Source organism: Aulonocara sp. 'chitande type north' Nkhata Bay, linkage group LG12 (assembly GCF_057382095.1).
Source record: "Aulonocara sp. 'chitande type north' Nkhata Bay isolate Kocher_YH1m ecotype deep benthic linkage group LG12, A_spYH_male_GT1.1, whole genome shotgun sequence".
Taxonomy (NCBI): domain Eukaryota; kingdom Metazoa; phylum Chordata; class Actinopteri; order Cichliformes; family Cichlidae; genus Aulonocara; species Aulonocara sp. 'chitande type north' Nkhata Bay.
The window spans coordinates 13,588,843-13,610,312 of NC_141355.1; the positions used below are offsets into that span (position 1 = coordinate 13,588,843).

Consider the following 21,470-nt stretch of genomic DNA (forward strand, 5'->3'; position numbering starts at 1 on the left):
TAAAAGAGATTTAGATCCTCAGCCAGAGTAGAACTGTCGGCTGAGGGTGATGGTGTTCTTCTTTTGTAGTCCGTGATAGCCCTGATGCCCTCCCAGACCTGCCTTGGGTTTGTGTTGTTCTCAAACCTGGCCTCGATACGCCTCCTGTGCTGCTGCTTGGCAGTCTTGATGCCTCTTCTCAGGTTGGCCCTGGCAGCACTGTATGCCTCCTGGTCCCCGGATTTGAAAGCGTTGTTCCTTGTTCGAATAAGTTGTTGAACTCCAGGGTGGATTATTAGGGAACACACGGAATCGTTTCCAAGTTGTTACATTGTCCACACAGAAACAGATGTAGTCCAAGACAGATCTCCTCTGGTAGCACACTTCACATTACGGTGGAAATTGTGAAGTACAGATTTCAGGTCCGCGTGGTTAAAATCCCCAGCCGCAATAAAGACACTGTCCGGGTGTGCTACCAGGCTGTTATTGATGCTGCTGCTCAATTGTGCTAACGCTAGCTTAGCATTAGCATCTGGTGGAATGTAAACAGCGCAGATGTAAACGGCAGAAAATTCCCGAGGGAGATAGAATGGACGGCACTTTAACACCAACAGTTCTACCTCTGTACTGCACAGTTTTTCCGTTACCGTGACGTTCGTGCACCAAAGGTTGTTAATATAGATGCACAGCCCCCCGCCAGTCTTCTTACCCGAGTCCGCAGACCTGTCGGCTCGATAGGCGGTGCGGCCTGCTAGATCGATAGCCGCATCGGGAATGGCGCTGTCCAGCCAGGTTTCAGTGAAAATCATGCACGAACAGTTATTAAAAGTCCGTCGAGTGGCGATCTGCAGTCGTATTTCATCCAGTTTGTAACGGATTGAACGGGGGTTGGAGAGGAATATGATCGGGAGTGGTGGTTTAAACGGACTAGTCTTTAGCCGTGCCCACAGGCCTCCCCGCTTGCCCCTCTTCTGCCTCCGCTCGCAACGTCTCCTCCTGCGGCTTGCTGTTCACGGGATTATAAGGCACATTAAGCGAAACAAAGCAGTCAGATAAATTAAACTTTATTAAACTCATTCTTCTTGCTTCCTCCACTTCTGTACCATTGATTTATTAATGAATGAATTCTGATCTATTCCCATGTTGCTGCAGTATATTAATGACTAACCTTGTATTGTGGATGGATTATCTCAGTTGTTCTCCTGACTGAAGTTTGGTCTGTTTACAGCCAACCCATGCGATTGCGTTTGTCTCTAACTATCAGGAACTTTAACGTTAACTTTTATAAGTGGAAAAGTGTTAGTGTTCGTCCTCCAGCTTCACTGTTTATGTTATGCTAACATAGCTGTGTCGCTAGCGATCAGGTAGCACATCATTATATACCAGCTAGCCCAACTTCAGTAAGCCTACAAACATCACTGCTGTTTAGTTTCCTGTCTTCATTTATGTTGGAAGTGATAGCAGAGCTGTACGTTTGAATTTTTCCAGAAATTTCTGTCAGAACATCATGCTTAGGTAACTAGCGAAACTAGCGAGCTAACTTCCGCTAGCTTCCTGCTAACTTCTGACTCCGTTAAATGTAATAAATTTTGTTTTCGTGGATGCCTGGAAGTTAAACTTCATAGTTTCACCTGGTTAAGCAGCAATGCTGATCGTTTTATTAAAGATGAAAGAATTGAGACAGTTTTTAACTCTCAGTGATGCTGCAGTGTTCGTTTGACCTGAAGATTACGGAGTTTAGGAACCAGATTACTCCCAGATTTAAGAGCATCTTAGTCCGACATATACGACAATAACGACGGCCGCTTGCATGTTCTGCAAAAAAATGTGCTTTGTCGTGGATCTGACGGACAAACACCAAACCAGTTCCACATCACTGAAGTTGCACCATTTTTACAAACCAATTCTGGTTCATCTGTTTCACTCAACAATCAGCGATGTGCGTATGAAAACAAAGGCACTGCGCATGCGCATTTTACTCATATTCTATCGCGATATTTCATTTTCCTATCGTTGCCTAAGATTATACCGGTATTACCGTGAACGGTATAATATGGCCCAGCCCTAACTGATAGTGCTCTCCAAAATTATTGAGCTTCCTGTGTGCACGATCAACTGTAGAGGTGGGTAGATTGCTCCAAATCAACAGTATCAATGCTGATATTGGTATTGCATCGATGCTAGCATGAGAGGATCAATACTTTGTTTAGCCCACTGACTGTATGTACATGGTATGGTATCGATACCAAAAAATCTGCTATATTGTGCAGGAATATCCCTCATTACAAAGATCCCAGTCTTAGTTTAGGTCTTAGTTTTCCTGACACTGCATGACTAACATTACTGCCTGCAGCAGGGGAGGGAGAATATTTCAGCCATTTATTAAACTGAAGAGCTTGTTTGAGGGAAATAAATTCACTTTGACTTTCCAAAGACTAACTTATTCCATAAAAGCAGCTTTTTTTGTTTTGTCTTTATCTTGGCGAGATTTTTTTAAAAATCTACAGCTATAAATCTGTTCTGCACATTCACAATCTTGAATTGCTATTTCATCGTTTTGCCATGAGTTTAAAAGAGCGGACATAAAACTGCTTCTACTAGGCAATGAAATTCTTTTTGAACATTACTTCACAAGTATCAAATCCTTTTTTTTTTCATCATTCTTTTAAGAAAACTCCCTGTGTCTGTGGGCACAGATGGGGGGCTTGCTTAAAAAAAGAGATCTGCTTTTTATCACGTAGCGAGAGGTGGTGGTCGCGAAGTTGGAGTGGTGACAGAAAGGGGGCGCTAAATGGGAGGAGCTGTCTATTGCAGTGGGAATTGCAATAGCCAGACCTCCATCTGTGATTGATCAGTGAGTTGGATCACAGGTCTTGTGTTTGTGTGCGCAAGTGTACGGGTGGGTGTGGGTGGCTGGGAAATCTGGAGAGAGAGGGAGAGAGAGAGAGAAAAACAGAGTGATAGGTTTTGCCCATAAGGTTCAAACTGGGCGTGTGCTGGAGTTATAAAAAGACTGGCAAAAAAGAGCAGATATGCTATTGTGGCAGAAAGGTCTGATCAGGATCAGCATGGCTTGGCGTGATTAAACGAATAAGAGCGTGGGTATCAGTGTGTGTTGAATAACCTTTGCGTGTTTATTTTCAATGGTACTGAACAATTAGCCCATTATTTTCCACACTAACAAGCCTTGACATGTTTTCATGCACAAGTAAGCATTTTTCCTTCTTCTCTCCTGACCTTATTACAAGAATTACTTCCTGCTGAACTCTCACTTTCTTTGTTATAAAAATAAATCAAAAAGTTAGCCTCTCAGAGGTTGTATGGCTACCTGGTAAATATTTGAGGTCCTTAAGAGTAGAAGCATAACACACTCACTGGACACTTTAATAGGTACACCTCTCAGGTACTAGGTTGGACCCCCTTTTGCTTTCAAAAATGCTGTAATGCTTTCTGGATCAGTTCCGTCAAGAAGCTTGAAACATTCCTCAGAGATTTCGGGCCACAATGACGCGACAACATCACATAAATTCAGATTTGTCACCTGCATGTCCAAGATGAGAATCACCACATCCCTAAGATGTTATATTGGACTGATATGCAGTGATCCCCGGCAGCATGGTGGCACGGTGGTTAGCACTGTTGCCGCACAGCAAGAAGGTCCTGAGTTCAATTCCAACATCAGGCCGGGGTCTTTCTGTGTGGAGTTTGCATGTTCTCATGTGATCTGAGTTTTGTGACATGGCGGACTATCCTGCTGGAAGCAGCCATCAGAAGAGGCGTACAGTGTGCTCAGCAACAGTGTTTAAACAATAGGTGGTACTGTGGGGTTGAAAGTGTGCCAAGAAAACCATTAGACCACCAGCAGCAGCCTGACCCACTGATAAAAGACAGGATGGATTCATACTTTCATTTATGCAGCATTCTGAGTCTGAATGTTGGAGCAAAAATCTAGATTTATTGGACCAGGCAATGTGTTGCCAACAAGAGATGCTCTTCTGCACATACTGGTTGTAACAAGAGGTTGTTGGAATTATTACTGCCTTCCAATCAGATCTGCATAGCTTTGCTTTTCAGACTATTATCTATAAACCCTAGAAATGGTTGTGCAGGAAAATCCCAACAAATCAGCAGTTTCTGAAATATTCAGACTAGCTTGTCTGGCACCAACAACCACACCACAGTCAAAGCCACATAAAATACCCCTCTTTGCAATTTTGATACTCAGTTTTCAAGTTTTCAGCATGCTGTCTTCACCATGTCTACATGCCCAAATGAACTGAGTTGCTGCCATCTGACTGGCTGATTAGGTATTTGTATTATTAAGCAGTTGAACAGATGTGCAAAGTTACTAAAGTTGTGAGTTTATAACCTACTTTTGCATAAGGCTACCGACAGAAGTCACTGTCACACATATACATTTAAACTTGTGCACCCAAATCTTTCCTTAAGTCATTAAAGATGTATGCTGTGTACAGTCATTCCAATTGGGAAAAACAACAGTTCAAAGAAGTCATTAAAAGCTAAACATCAGCATAAAAATCATTCAAGTGAATTGAGAGACTAGCAGCAAAATACTGCCGTGCCATTCCACTCATGACTCTGGATCTTCTTATAAACCTTCTCAGCTAACACACTTCTTTATATGCCTCTAAAGTCAGGCACCCTTGTCAAAATCATTTATTTAATCCTCATAGTTTTAATTCTATAAATAGACCTCACACATGAAGTCAATCTTTCCATTTGTTCACTTCATACCATCAGTGTGATGCTTTCATGCCAGTAGAGGATAAAAAGAAGGTCCCAGCCTCTTTTTTTAAATGTATATATTAATGTTTAACTACAGACCTCAGTGCTTCACACCGTTTTTTTCCTCTTCGCCGCCTTCACCCCTCTCAAAGTAAACCAGAGTCAGACAGCCGTAATAAATCACCAAAAGAGCCAGGGTCCAATCACCACCGCAGCTCAAAGGCGTGAGAAAGCCTGTGGGCCTTTGATGATAACACCTAGTCAGGTTATCAAACCAGCTCCATGCCACAAAGCGTGGTTGCAGAAGTGATTGAGTCTCTGAGCTCAGAGCATCAGTCAAGGATGCAAGGTCACTCAGATGGCAACCACATGATTTAGACCTTGACTTGAGTGAGTAGTACCTGCTATAACAAAGGTTTATTTACAGGCTGGTGACTCCATCACTCCATGATATCATATGTTTTAGCATTCCAAGTGTCAGACAGAGAAAATGGATGAGACTTTGTGTCTGAGCCAGGATAGTAGTTGACTGTACAGTACCAGAGACGAAACACAGAGCTTGTCGTAGCCACGACAGCACGAAAAGACGGATGAGGGAGCTGACATATTTCTGTGCTAGACACATTCAGCACTCCCACTGGGCTTTAATGAAGTCACTGTGCACTTACCTATTCTCAGGGGGTAAACAGAGAGGTCAGCCGCAAATCACTTACTCCAGCCCAGTGAACCGGTGCCATGAGCAGACATGTTTGAGGTTTAGTACAGACAGTAAAGACCAACATAAACTATGACGGGTAATGTCTGCCACATACTGTGTCAGCAGCCCACCCTGCCTTCAAGCTAGGGAGGTGATAAGTATCGACACCTTGCCAAAACTAGTAAAACAACCAAAATAGTTTCTTTTTGACTAAATCCAACAACAGGTCTGTGCAGTTTTAGCAAAAACAACCTGTTCTGGATGCGACCAGAGCCAAAAGTTCTGCATGCCAAATTACGATGTGGCTCCTCGTAATAAATCACAGCCTGAGCTATGTGCAACAGAAATGCGCTGGCTCGGTGCGTTCCAATCAGCATGCATTACTAATAAGTATAACAGCCTATTTGTAATGGGATAGAGAGGAAAGAATGCATGTAACCTGATTTATCCTTACATCAGTGGTAAGGGCAATCCAACTAAAATAGAAACACCTTAAAACAGAAACAGAGCGGAGAACTGCTGAACATCTCCAGGACTACCATAACAAAGGAAATTTTAACTCCTCTCCCATGGTGTCCGCTAAAACAAACAGAGCAATCATTGTCACAGAAACCAGGCCAGATAATTACAGCATAAACATTTATTTCACCAGGGAAGATGAAGGCAAACAAAGCAATATTACCATGGTTTCATAAAGCTGCATGAGTTTCTTTTTTGCTTTTATGAGTGGGGAGGGGGGGTTGATTCACTTCTACAGAAAGTCGATCATTCATGCAGGACTTGTAAAAGAAACAGAAATACATTGCAGTGTGCTTAAGTCAACCGCCTCATTAATGCCATTGCATGATAATCTAACAGCTTATCAACACAACTAATTAAGATAAAACAAATACAAGATTGTGAAGTTTGCCACCACATTTATGAGTTTACAGGAACACAAGCTAATGCAATCCGGTTGTTCAGTGATGACGCGACGAATCCTACTTCCGGGTCTAAAGTAGTCTGCGTTTAATATGGCTTTTGTGTTGTTAACATGTTTAATGTCATGTATTTTCTTCTATTTGATCTCAAAAAGCTCCTAAAACAGTCAGTGATCCCTGTTGACCTCCCTCGGCTTTTATTACCGCTAATCATTTATTGAAGCTCAGTTTTTAAAACCTTAGGAAGTAACTACAGCACAGCCCATGCAGCAGTATATGAATGACTAACCTCGTATTGTGGATGGATTATCTCAGTTGTTCTCCTGGCTGAAGTTTGGTCCTTTTACAGCATCCTGCCATGCGATTACATTTGTTCCTGACCACCGAGAACACTCACGATAACTTTTATCGAGTGGAAAAAAAGTTAGCTTGTTTATATTATGCTAACATAGCTGTGTCGCTAGCGGTCACGTAGCACATCATTATATACCAGCTAGCCCAACTTCAGTAACCCTACAAACGTCACTGCTGTTTAGTTTTCTGTCTTCATTTATGCTGGAAGTGATAACAGAGCTGTACGTTTTAATTTGTTTCCAAAACCCCGCAGTCAGGACACGCTATATTGTATTTAGATAGAAGCTAGCGAGCTAACTTCCTGCTAACTTCTAACTCCGTTAAATGTCATAAATTCCGTTTTCATGGATGCCTGGATGTTAAACTCAATTGTTACACCTGGTAGAGCAGAACGCTGATCATTTTATTAAAGATGAAAGACTTTAGACAGTTTTTCAACTCTCAGTAATGCCATAGTGATCGTTTGATATATGGAGCTGCAGCGGAGTTTAGACCCAGACACGGCTAGTGACGTCAGACTGAACAACCGGATAGACACTGGTCAATTAATTTCCAGTTTTGACTGAATTTCCCATGGAAAGCTGGCACTGTCCCTGCCATAAAGTACCAAAGAAAAATATGTTGTTCATAAAATAAAGTTATTGTTCCTTTTAAAGTGCCCTAAGCTTGCAGCTCAAATGCCCATAATCAGCTCGCTTTCTAGAAGCCAAATGCTCCGCAAGGGAAATGCTAGGCAGCCTAATGAAAACCAAACCAGGCTTCGCTCTTTGTGCTGGTAAATGCCCAGCTGCGCAAACCTCAGTCAGTCAGTGATGGACAGCCATCGTCTTACATAAGCATATACCAAAAATAGAGCCGACAGTTTTCATGTGAAGAGATCCAACCGCTATCGAAACCATAGGCAGAGCTCTCCCCTCTGATAACATCCCACACCCAACAATTGAGACAAGCAGAAACTCTCTTAGTTTTCCCAGTATTACTCACCAAGATGGAAAAAAAAGATAAATGAGTCAGAGAGGAAGAAATGGGACATGCAAATTACAGTCTTACCAAAACATGGGTGAGCACAATCTTTATGAGTGGCGCTCCAGAAAGGTTGACCGACAGGGCTGGCAGAGGCTCCACTTTCAAAGAAATCAGACAGCTTGCTACATGGATTTTGTGATCCTTGTAATCAGCTGCTTCATTAATCCTAAGAGATAAAAAGGGGAGAATTGGCTTAGATAATCTAAAAAAGAAACTGAAGCAGAAAGCCAGACAAACATACAAAAGAAAGAGACGGAAAGAAATGGCAGACATACAGTGGGGGGAGATTTATTTGATCCCCTGCAGATCCCAACTCTTTGTAAGTTTGCTCACTTACGAAGAAATGAAACATCTCCAATTTTATAGTAACTTCAATTTAATGGAGAAAGCAAGAATATATACCAAAATATAGAAAAAAAAGACATTGAATCATTGAGTGAAATAAGTATTTGATCCACAGGCGAAACATGACTTAGCACTTGTTGGAGAAACTCTTGTTGGCAAGCACAGCAGTAAGATGCTTCTTGTAGGTGGTCACCGGGCTTGCACACATCTCGGGAGGGATTTTGTTCCACTCCTCTCTACAGAAACTTTCTAAATCCTTTAGGTTTCTTGGCTATCGTTTGCTAACTTGAAGCTTCAGCTCCTCTACAAATTTTCTATAGGACTTAAGCCTGAAGGCCGTCTACGCAGTTGACTTTTATATGCTTCTTCTTTAGCTACTCCTTTGAGTAGCTAGTTAGCAGTATGTTTGGAGTCATTGTTATGCTGGAAGACCCATCCATGACCCATTCTCAGTGTTCTGGCTGATTTTACATTACATGGCCTCATCCATTACCTAATGTTTCCTCCTCCGTGCATGACTGTGGGCACACAACAAGTCTAAGCAAGAATTGTGGCTGGGTTGTAGGGGATCGAATAGTTATTTCAGGAAATGACAAGCAAATCAATTTATAACCTTTATATAATGCGTTTCTGTTTTCTGGATATTTGGTTAAGCTTATCTGTCTCTTCATTAAAAGAGGATTGCATAAAAATGTTCATTTCTTGGTAAGTGAGCAAACTTACAAATTCATCAGTGGATCAAAGTTGATAGTTGGTTAAAAGGAGAAGTACTCCAGATCTCTTGCTTCACAATAGCATCTATCACCACTGTTATCTGCAACTGGCATTCCCACATACGTGTTAAACACAGGACCAGAGCATTGACATTTAGATGAGACTTTAACCATCTGTCTGTTTAATGAATCACACTTAGTGCCAGAATTATTCCATGACAAGTTTTTCAAGATGATCATGTGACCCCAATTTGACATTGCGGTCACACAAACATCGTCTCCCTCTTACGATACAAAGGGAGGCCTAGCAGCCTCCAAATGTACTGCCATAAACATTTCTGACTTAATTTAGATGGATGCAAAAGTGGGGAACAACAAGATGCTTAATCACCGTTATGTCAAACTGAGTTAAAAGCTGGAACAAGCTGATCCAGTGTTGGAACAGTAAGTGAAAGAGCTAATAGCAGGGTGTATCAGAGCTCAGTGGTGTGATGAGAGATAGGAGAGAAAAAAACAGATAAGGCCTTGGCCTGGGGCATCAGCTGTTCTGCAATTCAGGAAGCAGGGGCGCCTTTGGTGCCAGCTTACCCATTTCCCACACAGGAAGTACAAAGACAGTGTCCCTGACTTTGCGCTTTTGTTCTTGTTGCTGTTTATTATTAGTTAGACCTTTCAAGATTTTACTTTTCACGTTTGGTAGCATGCTGTGTCATCTTACCTGGTCTTCACAGGGCTGATCTCTTTGTAGTAGCTGTGCATGTTGTGATAAAAAAGGCCAACAATGGTGGTTTGAGCTGAGGAGAAGAAGACAACACGCGCAGACTGAATGTGAAAGAAATGAGCTGAGGGCCGGGAATGTAAAGCAGTGCTGCTAAAACACTCACAAAGAAGGCAAGTTAATTAACATTGGCTTGCTACAGTGTGGTGGCACCGGCGGGCTAATGGGACAGTCCTATACTCGCACCGGGGTGAAAAGCAAGACTGCCGCAAACCCATGTGGATGTTGGAAAGCTTGTGAAATGTCTAAATGACTTCACCAGGAGAGCTGGGGGTCTGCTCCCCCACCCCTGACTTGACCTATCGTTCAGCTCGGTCCCACCTTAATACTTTAAGATAAACAATGAAATTGGAGGAAATGCTTAATGGCCCTGTTCCTCCTTTCAAAGGCCTTTCACTTGGGAACTGCTCTAGAACAACAAAAGCAGATGTCAAACAATATGGATAGGCAACAGAAAACTGTTAATAAATATATAATCCATCCAGTGTTGGGGAATACATGTACCGGCGTTACGTATTTAAAATACAAAATATGAGTAACGGTATTCCGTTACAGTTACTGCTTAAATAGGTGATAATTGGAAATACAGTTACTTTGTTAAAATCAATGGATTACACGGTGGTCTTTTTCTGTTTCATATGTTAGGCTATCTCCTCTCTATCTCCTCTCTAATTTTGGTAATTTCATGCCAGTGGAAACCCAAACAAAAAACGCAATAAGAGGCTCTGACCGGAAATCTGACTGCGCAATGCAAACTCTGTTTGTCAGCAACCAAGCTGCTCTCATCTTCAAAAGACTCCAACCTAAAGAAACATCTGGGAGTAAGTTCTTTTTTAAAAACTAAGGTTAGCCTACTGCAGCTATCTTGTTTTAGTTGTAGTAGCTACCTGGGTTATGTGCCACTTCAGTATCTGCGATGTACCATTGCTGTGTGATGTATTACTATTACTGAAAGCTGCATTACAACCTGCTAGCTGCAAATAATCGTGTGCAGTTTTGAAAGCAGACAAAAAGAAAACATATTACTGATACAGAAAGAGTTTTCTATGCGAGATCACTGCAAAAAGTGCAGCCTTACCTAAAGTCCACCCTAATGTTACTCATTTTATATTAAGATTTAAAAATCTAGCTGGTATTGTTTTCAGAACTGCATGTGATCGTTTGCAGCTAGCAGGTTGTTAATGCTATCCATCAAGTCTACAGTCTGCGCTCTATGAACTCAGGTAACGCTAGCTAACAATGTTAGCTCGGCGGCAAGTAGCCTTCAGTAATAGTAATAATTCACACAGCATCAGAATACGTTACTCACATCAAGTTAAGAATATGCTTCAAACTACATTTTGGGCCATGTATTCTGTAATCTGTAGTGGAATACATATATATATTACAACAGAATGCATCCCAGTGAGCCTCAGCAGAGACTGGGCCAGTACACTTGTACAACTCTCCTACAGAAGAGCGAGAGAACAAGAAAAAACAAAACGCAAAATATGCAGCATTTTCTGTTCTTAATTAGAATATAAAATCTGTCCTTGGAGCACTATGGGCAGCCAGGTATTCAGAGTTAATTTGTTCCTGGCTCTAATGTGTTAAGCAATAACATGTATTCCACTTCTGATAATAGCCCTTTAACTAATTATTAAGAGTTCGTTCTGTATGGCAACTCAGTGCATGCGAGAGCCAGGTGGAGCCAAGGGAATCTGACCTAAACACAAAGTCAAACAAACAGAGTTTTAATGCCCACTGTAATTACTGCTCTCCCTTGCACCACTACGTGGATCCATTCCTTTTAACGGTGGAGGAAAGTGGAGAAAAAGTGCGCTCTCTCTCATTCTTTCTGTTCTGAATAAAAGGGTAACTGCCAACATTAAAGTCATAGCTGGGTTTCTACAGTACACCATAAAGCCACACAAAAGCTCTCATGGCACTCCTGTCCTTAACTGTATGCCATGTTAGTAGTCCTAAATCTTACGATAATAAATTACCGTCCGGTAACAAGAGTCTCCCAGCTGGACAATTTTCTCTTGGCAGAATCAGTGCACGGCTAATGTGAGGTATTCACACTCAAACCCAGCTACTGGTCTGTCTATGCAAAGAATCCTCCGAAAGTTTCTCCTTGCACGTCGATGAGCACCTGTCAGTGAACATGCAGAGGCTGTAGTGCTAGTACTTACACTCCATTGCGAACGCCTCTCCAGGCACAGAGATGTAGCTCTTGCCTTCTGTGGGGAAGCGGTAATGTGACAGCTCAAAATTCTGTGGGAGTTTCATCAGAGAGTAATCTGTGGAGGTCAGAGGTTAAGAAAAGGGAGAACTGTTGAGAAAAACAAAGTGACAAGCAAGTAACAAGACCGATTTGCTTTGTCGGGGGGAATCACAAACATCAAACAACCCCTTGGGAGAGAGACAGTAATAAAAAATGAGGAAAAAACTCAGGAGAGGAAAAGTGGAGAAGCTTAACTTGTGCTTCTCTGAACAAATGTTGGCCTGACGTGATTACAAAACTAATGATGTCAACTTGAGGCTTGGAGTCCGCAAAAGCTACAAACAATGACTTACTTTATGGAGAACCTGACACTTTACTGACCTGCAACAAAAGATGTTCCATCCAGGGAGATGAGAGAGTTCGGGCTGTCCTCCAGGTTAGTCACTACATGTTCCATCACTCTGTCCACTGTCTTGACCAGTCCGCTGACCACAGGGGTGGACTGCTGCTAGAGAACAATGACCCAACGAGAAAAAGTTGACAACTGATTCACTGTTTCTGATTTTGTTGTTTGTCACGGAGAGTACTGCTCACAGTATAAAAACAGGTGATAGTGTCACCGTCTAGAGTTACACTGTAAACCTGACAAAAAACCTGACAAAAACTTGATAATTCGGTTGGCTCAAACTCACTCACTACACTGTATCTACTGTCCAAGTTTGATGTGAACATCTGTTTCAGCTTGCTCTTACAAAAACAAGCAAGGTTGTTCTGAACACCCAGTGTACTGAAACCGCTCTCTTGTGTTTGTGATTTGGCCATAACAATTGCACAGTGGAGGAAGCAAAAATCTTTATAGTCAGTTACGCAGTTTTAAACATCCAGATATCCTCGGTGTGTTACATTAACGTATTCGCCACATTGCATACGTTACATTTCGTCATGTTTGGATACTGCACAACTACAGAGTGAACCCATTTACCTCTGTCAGTCCAGGAAAAGACAGCACTTCTTCCACACTTTTGAGCAAACCCTGGGTGGAAGAAAATGAACATCATAGAATTGTTGCATCATATGCGCATGGGTGGGTATTGTATCTGTGTGTATGAATTGGTTTTGCAACAGCAACATGTGTTTTGGACTGTGTTTCAAGACCTGTGTGAGGTTGTTCGCAGTATCACGAGAAATGGTTCCATTGGGCAGCGTCTTCAGGAAACTCTGCACTGGCAAGAAGTCTGTGGGTCGGAGCTCCTCCTGGAGACTGCTGATGACAGGGGGACTCATATCAGCGGCTCTCTGGGGAGACAGCACATCGGGCATCAAATGAAGTTTACTGCCAGGAGCAGCGAGTTCCAGTATACACAGGATGTTTAGTGACTGATAGCTTGAATTTAGAGAAAACTCTTTGGACCAGAGTTTCGGCATTGGTCTTTTTCAGATTAGTGCCCAACAAGGAGTGCGCTGTAGTGTGCACTGTTGACTGACTCTGCCTACCATCTTCTATTTCTTTAGTTGTTTCCTACAAACAAAGCCTTTCGATAAAAAGGTTGCTTCTATTCACATGTGTTATCTATTTGCTTTTTTCCATTTGTCTTTAAAAGAAAAAAAAATGCCTCAACAGGAAATAAACTCTTTGTGTGCATTCAACTAAAAGTCCTTCATTGTTACTTCTTTATTGACTTTCATATGTGTTTTGGCTCAAAGACGCTCTGGTAATAGTTTCCAATGATGTTGAGGTACAGAGATGGGGTTTCATCACCCACACATTGTAAGAGTACTATATTTTTAACATCCAATAAATTAATCCTAATCTATACCAAAACTGAGAAATTACCGTTGTACAGTATTTGTCAATCTTTTCTTTTCAGCCATTCTGTTGTACATTTGCTGCTGTGCTTGTAATCCTGTTGCACGATCCATTTCGGGTAAAGCTTCTGTCGAACAGTTAGCCTCAAATTTGACTCTAGAACACTTTGGTATACAGAGAAGTTCATGGTCAACTAAAAAAATTGCAAGGCACTCCGGTCCTTTGGCTGCAAAACAAGCACAAATCATCACCCCTCCAACACTGTGTTTGCCAATTGGTATGAGGTGTTTGTGCTGATATGCTTTGGTTTTTGCCAAACGTCTCGCTGGGAATTTTGCCCAAACAACTCCACTTTTATCTTATCTATCTAAAGGATACTGTTCCAGAAGTCTTATGATTAGTTTGCAGCTTTGCAAACCAAAGACAAGCCGCCATGATTTTTTTTTCTTTTTTTTTTTTTAAGAGAAGAGGCTTTCTCCTGGCAGTCCTTCCAAAAAGACATACAGCATTTTTCTAATTGTGTTATCATGAACTTTAACATTTAGCATGCTAACTGAAGCCCATGGATTTGTAGCTCTTGGGGTTTCAAACTGTGAGTAGCTAACAAATGTAGTTTGCTAACAAGGAGCTAAAATTACCTTCTGTACAGCTAACAAGATACTGAGTGCTCAGTCATTCTCTGTTACAAAAATAATCTAATTTGTTTAATGATATAAAACCAATTTTTTAGGGCTTTAGTTTTCACTGGTGTTCTGTGGCGAGACCCTCCTCTACTGTCCCCTCTACTATGCTTTTATTGTTCAAAGAAACCCTGAGACACTTACGGCCATTGGCGTAGTTGAGATCACTTCCTTGGAGATTCTAGGTGTTGTTTTAGAAACCATGTCCCAAGCTAGAAAAGACAATACAAAGGGTTGAAACAGGACACGGTATAGCTTAGCATCACTCCTCTCTTTAATCATGGTTTAGTCTAGCCTTGCCTTTTTGTGACTTTTTTTTAGGTCCTTTGTTGAATGCAGCTGGGTCAGGCTGCAGTAGTGTGGCTGGATTTTATCACCTTCAAGCTTACAGTGTGAGTGTAATGCCCGGTCATGAGAGGAGGTATTTTACAGCCTCCGCAAAAGTGGGATACTCCACCACATAATAGTCTGCCACTAATTTCTGTACCGGGCTCAAACACATTTTATATATTTGCTGTCATTTAATAAAAACAGCTCTAAGCCACTACCAGAAAAACACCATATATGGATGTACATTAGACATATTAGTCAGCTCTTCTTTAGTTCAATACAGCATTTTATATGCATGTTCTGCAGAGGTAAAAATATTTCTCTGTAACCACAACAGTCAGGCTCTTCTTGTCGGGTAATAAAGAAATCAAGACTCTCTGGCTTTATCGTGACCACAAAATAATTCTCTGTAGCAGTCTTTATATATCAACACCATACACAAGAGGAGTTCAACTTTACTGATCGGTAAGACTTATCTGCAACCAAAAATGCTTTAACCGCTCAGCTAAAAAGGTACATTTCATTAAGTGTCGAATATTTTTCAGATTAAAATGAAATTTTCTAATATCTTATATTAGAAAATATAATCATAACTATATACTGTAATATAGTTATTATTAATCTCTTGCTCTCTTCCACAGAAAGTCTATCCTGTCTTCCTCCCCTCATCCCCAGCTGATTCTGCTAGAGGTTTCTTCCCGTTAAAAGGGAGGTTTTCCTTCCCAATGTTGCCAAAGCTCATTGTTGTGGTTTTCTCTGTTTTCATATTGTAAGTTTTTACCTTACAATATAAAGCGCCACAAAGCAGAATGTTCATTTTTTTCTACATTCTCATAAATGCCATTTTGTGTCCTTTTATGGCTCTCTACTGAACAAAAACAGAAAAGCTTCTGGGTGTTTTGTCCTAGCGTGTTGTAACTTGTCACATTATATTAAAATGATTGGCCCCTGCATCTCAACTCAGGTCTTTGCACTCTTATAAATACTTATAAGGCAAAACTATGGAAGCCATGGCACTTGAAGGTCATGAAAATGGTTTCTGCAAGAAGAGCCATTTGACAGTGAGGCAGGCTATATTTGCATGGTTTGATGTGCTTCTGTTAAGCATGAATTCTGTGGATGGAATGTAGCATGGATAAAGACGGAAATTGCTTTTTAACCCATGATTTCCTCAGAGAAAAGCCAAAAGGGAGGAAGCATTTTAATAAATCAGCATCTTCAAAAATGTCAGGAGGTTTTTTTTAATAGTAGACAGGTCCTACCTATAGTTGCATTGTAGTAGAGTGAGATGTTCTCAGGTGAAAGGGCCCTTTCCCAGATGACGAATTCATCAAACGCTCCTGTTACATAGTGACTATATCCCTTATTGTTGGCAGTTCCAATGACGAGGTCAGGGTAGGGGTCTCCATAGGTTTCCTCTGAGATGCTTCCGTTTTTGTTCTCAGCAGTTAGGGTCGCATTGATGTAGACCTTCAGGCCATCTTTCTTAGTCCATGTAAAGAGGATGTGGGTCCAGTATGGCCCTAATAACGTAAACATAAAATGAAAGAAACGCTCAATTGTTGAAGAATTGAATCCACCCCTCCCTGAGTCTGATTCTGCCAGAACTTTCTTCCTGTTTAAAGGAAGTTTTTTCTTTCCCATTGTTGCCAAGTGCTTGCTCACAGGGGGTTACCTGATTGTTGGGATTTCTTTATAATGTTTTAGGTATTGTAGCTTTTCATGTGTGAATACGTTTAGCGGGAAAATACACTGAGTGTGTGGTGTTGCAAATGTTTTCAGTCATTGGTCGCCTTTTTAAAGCGACTGATATTGCAGACACCATGTTTCATGCTTGGTTTAACCCAGAAAGTAAATGATGACGTGTTCTCAATGCACAGTAGCTTTCATCAAATGAAACTCACACTGATATTTGCTGGTTCTAGCTTTTTAAATTTAATATTTGTTTTTTAAATTGTGTCTTTTTGCCCGTCTCCCTCCCCTCATCCCAAACCAGTCACAGCAGATAGCTGTCCCTCATTGCACCTGGTTCTGCTCAAGCTTTCTTCCTGTTAAAAGGGAGTTTTTCATTCCCGCTGTCACCAGGTGCTTTGCAAATTTGAACTCATGGATGCATCGGAGAGCAGCCAGGGATCGACCCGCAAGCCTTCCAGATTGTAGGTGACCTGTTCTACTACCCGAGAATATAAAAACAATATTGGCTTGAACTGAATAGAATTTGTGTGTGTCTTAAACACAAGTTCCTAGCCGTGCTAACAGCTATGTGAGGCTGAACATAGATACATGGCTTTTGTGAGATAGCCTATTAAGTTCAGAAAGATGCTGGGTTAGTTTAGCAAGAATAGTTAGAATAGCAAGAACACTACACAATTTTACATTTTGACCAGCTGATGGCGCTGTCTTAAGCGAAGAACCAAAACTCAACTAACATTAAGCGCCTTGAGGGGACTGTTGTTGTGATTTGGCACTTTATAAATAAAGCAGAACTGAATTGAATTAACTCTGTCAACTAAAATGTTTGATTTTTCCATTAATTAATCGAGCTTAATCTTTTGACTGATTTAGTAATTTATTACTCCTTCAGTTCCAGATGCTAGATTTTATGGTTTGCACAAACCAAAAACTCCAGCCAATATTTACAATGAATTGTGCATCACAAGAACAGAGAAATTAATAAACAATAGAGAAGTCCCAAAAGACAATGCCTTCCCCGTCACACATGCCAGACAGCCAAAACCACCAAAACACATGTCATTTGTGGTTGCAATATAAGCAGTACTGGATGTACCAAAGACCAAGCTCAGCTTGCAAGTCTCTCATTCACTTCTAAATGTACATTTTTATATTATTAACTTTCACCTTACAATCACACACTGGGTCACACAGGCCCTCGAGTCTTACTCATTCACCCACAAAAACCTTTTCTCCCAAATCAGAAGAAAGAGAAGTGACATATTTTGACATTATGTCCCCAAGGCTCAACATGTCATTGTATGAGAACCAGATGACGTTTGGATCTTTATAACCGAACACTAGCATCAAAATTGAGTTACGACCAAGACCTTGAGTAACTGCAGGAAAAACAAGGATGACACAAGTCATTTGAGAAGAGAATAGCGATTGGTAAAAGTTTCACGTAATGTTGAATCTCACATGGTTTATTTCATTTTGTCAACTGTTTACAGTATCAGCCCATCTCATGAAAAAAAAGAAAAGAAAGTAATTTCATTTTCAGAAATTAATTCAAAATATTGGTCACACTCTGACTTTTATTGTGTTTCATATCTCATCTAACTTGACACCAAAACTAAACACCGAACATTATTTTGCACATGTTGTCTGCCATCTCCAAAAAATTGTATGTTTAGTGCTACAGCAAAAGATTTGAGAAATCTACCCCCATCTTTGTCAAATCAACTGTCCGTAGTTACATCTGGTCTCAGTTAACAAAGTCATGAATGCAATTATATAACCATTAGTTTATGGTGTGTTCAAGACCAAAATAGATTCCTTGTGGGAAATGTAACTATGTGAAAGGAAATGTATTAAGCGTACCTGGAACGTCGATGTTGGCCCGCCATCTGTGCTTGTTGCTACGAGTGTAAAACTCCACATATCCTCCTAAAGGGTTTGTGTAGACTGAGAAGCCATTGGAGATAACTTTTCCTCCAGAAGCGACAGCAAAGCGGGAGGCTGACTCGTGGTTTTTCCAAAAAAAGGAGAAGGTAATGCCTAGGGGATGATGAAAACCCAGCAGCCGTCAGTACAGGAACTGAACAGTTTTACAAGCTAAACGATAACTTGTTCAATTATAGATTAAGTGCAGTGCACTCACCCTCAGGACCACATAAATTAGGGTCACTAATGCACGTGTTCTGGTAGTTTCCAAAGTGAAGAAAGGTGCCACCGTTATCTCCATTCAGAAAGATGCCCTTGTTGACCATTCCTTCAACAATGTCTGGGAAAAGCACAATTTAGAGGAAAAATTTCATTTAAAAACAGGAAGGTGTTGTAACCGTTTAAGTGACTTTATAGTCATCTAACCACATGCTGTTTTGCATGATGAACATAAAGATTTTGCAGCTTTACTTGCATCTCATGTCAGAAGCCAGTCAATAAGTCTCCTACTTGACTTCAGGTTTATTTAATGTTAAAGAACAATCCCTTATCATCAACATACCAAGAAGTCCTCATTTCAGTCTGCAAGAACCGAAGACTGAATGGGGAGAAAAGTGTGGAGGGCTCAGCTCAACCGTGTGGCAATACAGAGGGAACAACAGAAGGCAGTGGGTGATGCACAAATGATTTTCAGTGAGAGGAAAAGTGATGGATCCTCACCTAGTATTGCAGAAATGTTAGTGTAGGCAGAGTCATTGTACACATAGGAAGAATTATGGGAAGAAGGGAGCACAGTGTGGTTGTGGATTCTGATAGCTGGACAAAAACAACAGAGACAAAAAAAAAGTGATTCACACCAATACGGACAAAAAAACAGAGGACAGAACAGTGAAAGGAAAGCAATGGGAGGGACGTGATGCACAGGTATGAGACAGAGTGATGGTGACCAGCGTGCGAGGTGGCAGTGGTCAAAGAAAACTCAGTGTGACTTCACACATCATGCCCAAGTCTATACCCGATCCCTCTTTAACTTTAATCTTTCACTGAATGAGGAATCTACAACACTGCTGCAAATGATATTTAATTAAAAATTAGGCAAATGTCATCTCCAAACTATAGATTTTTGTAAACGATGTACTGCAGCATTTTTAAATCCTATTTTTTTTTAATTGACTGTAATTTCACTCATAAATCTGGCATTAAAATCAAAATCATATAGCTTTGGCTGGAAGATGGGTGGTAAAAATACATTTAAATCGAACAGGTGTTTTCATATTCACATACTTATGTTGCTTCCGTTAATATAACCTGATCTGTTTCCATTATGATCCCACAGTTCATGGATTCCTTCCACTGCATCCAGCGGCCAGTAATGCGAGGCCGTGTCCAATATCTCCAGGCCTGGATGGACAAGTCAAGCATAAACAGGCATCCAGAAAGGGCTTTTCATCCAATCAAGCACTGCCTCATTAATCAGAATTTATTTTCCCAGAACTACATTTTGGGTTTGGGGTGGATTAAAAAGACAGTGATGATAATAATGATGCAAACAACTGGAAAAAAGTTGTTTATGAAGCAGACTATTTTGATTAAGCAGAAGAAGTAAACAAAGCAATAACATCCTCTGGCATGGAAATTAGCAGATGGTAAAACAGGATCTTACAAATTATTTCTTTCTTTCTTTTTTCATTTTTAATCTAGCAACTGGAAACACAGGAAAATTGTCAGTCCAGAAATTTCTTACTACCTGGATGCTTCTGAGCTTGCGCCACTTGAGCATAAACCTGTTAAGAAATTAAAAATAACTTATAAAGTCTGCAGTGCACAGTTCGTTCTGCTACATGGGAGGAATTGCTAGGCATTTTCATCATGATGTGCCTTTTTTAAGTTTACCTTCATAAAGGAGACAAAAGCTGTAAAAATGCGAATCCGCAAACAAAATGCCATAGTCTCTGCAAAATATAACATTAAATCTCTGAAACAACTTAATTCCACGGGTGAAGATGAATCCAATAAGCACCGCTCATTGTACCAATAGAATAAAAATAAAACTTCGGATCAGTCCATTTGTCCAAGGTTAGAAATACCCAAAGAAAATAAATAGAAGCACTGACTCAATAAAGCATTCAATTTAGAGTTGTGGCATGAGGCCGAAAAACTTCAGAAGTTGTCCTTTCATGATAAAAACTGAAGCCCAACTCCAGAAAATTGTAATCCTTAATATTTATCCGAAAATTTAAAAAGCCGTTTTCTTAGAATTTCTCTGCCTGCATCTGGGAGCCTCAAGGAGTACAGGAGCTCCGCTGAGCTGTGCTGGGCTGCTGCTGGACTGAACGTGGGAATTGCAAAACGTGAAGTCATTTTCTTTGGATCTTCTAAGAAGGGGCGGTAAAGTTTATGCGTAAAAGGCGTTACTTGTGCGTAATTGGAGATTGCACGGGGAGTGAGATCAGGGTGTGCACCGTGTGATCCACAGATGCACATCTGAGTTTGTATTCAAAATATTTGTAAATAGCATACGATTTTAAAGACGTTTCGAGCAAGCTTCTTCCGACAACTGGTGGAGAGTCGCGTTGTCTAGCTTTTTTCTTTCTTTTCAAGCTCTGAAGACTACAATAACCTGGATGACTGAGTAGCTACACAAACAGCATGCAAAACCTTTCTAGGAATAATAGGAATACGCTGAGTGCTATCTGCGAAGTTGCACAGATATGCCTAGATATGTGGGAAAGGAGCAGAAACCCCTTTTAAAAACAAATTGAGTTACAGTTAAACAACACACACACACACACACACACACACACACACACACACACACACACACACACACACACACACACACACACACACACACACACACTAAAGTATGAAAGTTCTGTAAATAAGATCAGTATTAAAGAAGAACTCAAAGCACTCCAAGTGGAAACATAAAACAAGACCTATGTTGTTGTCAGATGAGAAGTGGGCCCTTGTTTGACTTTTGGCTCGGTAATTTCGGTTTGTGAAATGCGTAATGAGAGTTGGGCATTTAGAGTTTGGATGACATCCACATATGGGGAAGTCATCAGGAGTCCCGTCGAAGGCTCCAAAAGTCGATTTACGCGGGTAAACAGCGCCACTGTGTGGCCAGGTGAATAATAGCTTAGCGGCCATCCAGCAGCGCTTATATATTATTTATAAAAAACCTTTTCATGTAACCGCAAACTGTTGTTGCTGTCTAAAAAAAATTAAATAAAGAAAACAAATTGATATTAAAAAAATCGATTTACAA

At 40.8% G+C, this 21,470-nt stretch overlaps 1 protein-coding gene across 3 annotated transcripts in view; it reads right to left on the minus strand.

The window, feature by feature from the left end:
- The window catches only part of adgrd1 (adhesion G protein-coupled receptor D1), a 41,449-nt gene extending 20,922 nt beyond the window's left edge, over positions 1-20,527 (minus strand). Inside the window, exons 1-14 of one of the 3 annotated variants that reach the window (XM_086313639.1) lie at positions 20,093-20,527; positions 19,947-19,983; positions 19,484-19,600; positions 18,920-19,015; positions 18,417-18,539; positions 18,137-18,313; positions 15,844-16,104; positions 14,396-14,463; positions 12,920-13,060; positions 12,747-12,797; positions 12,146-12,269; positions 11,733-11,840; positions 9,499-9,574; positions 7,747-7,888 (exon numbers count right to left, since the gene is read on the minus strand). In XM_086313639.1, coding sequence (XP_086169765.1) covers positions 7,747-7,888; positions 9,499-9,574; positions 11,733-11,840; positions 12,146-12,269; positions 12,747-12,797; positions 12,920-13,060; positions 14,396-14,463; positions 15,844-16,104; positions 18,137-18,313; positions 18,417-18,539; positions 18,920-19,015; positions 19,484-19,600; positions 19,947-19,983; positions 20,093-20,167 — 1,596 coding nt within the window. In that variant the 5' untranslated portion in view covers positions 20,168-20,527. Of the gene's footprint in view, positions 1-7,746; positions 7,889-9,498; positions 9,575-11,732; positions 11,841-12,145; positions 12,273-12,746; positions 12,798-12,919; positions 13,061-14,395; positions 14,464-15,843; positions 16,105-18,136; positions 18,314-18,416; positions 18,540-18,919; positions 19,016-19,483; positions 19,601-19,946; positions 19,984-20,092 lie in introns of all 3 variants that reach the window. The other 2 variants (XM_086313638.1, XM_086313640.1) reach the window with 2 other exon arrangements.
- Positions 20,528-21,470: the final 943 nt, after the last annotated feature.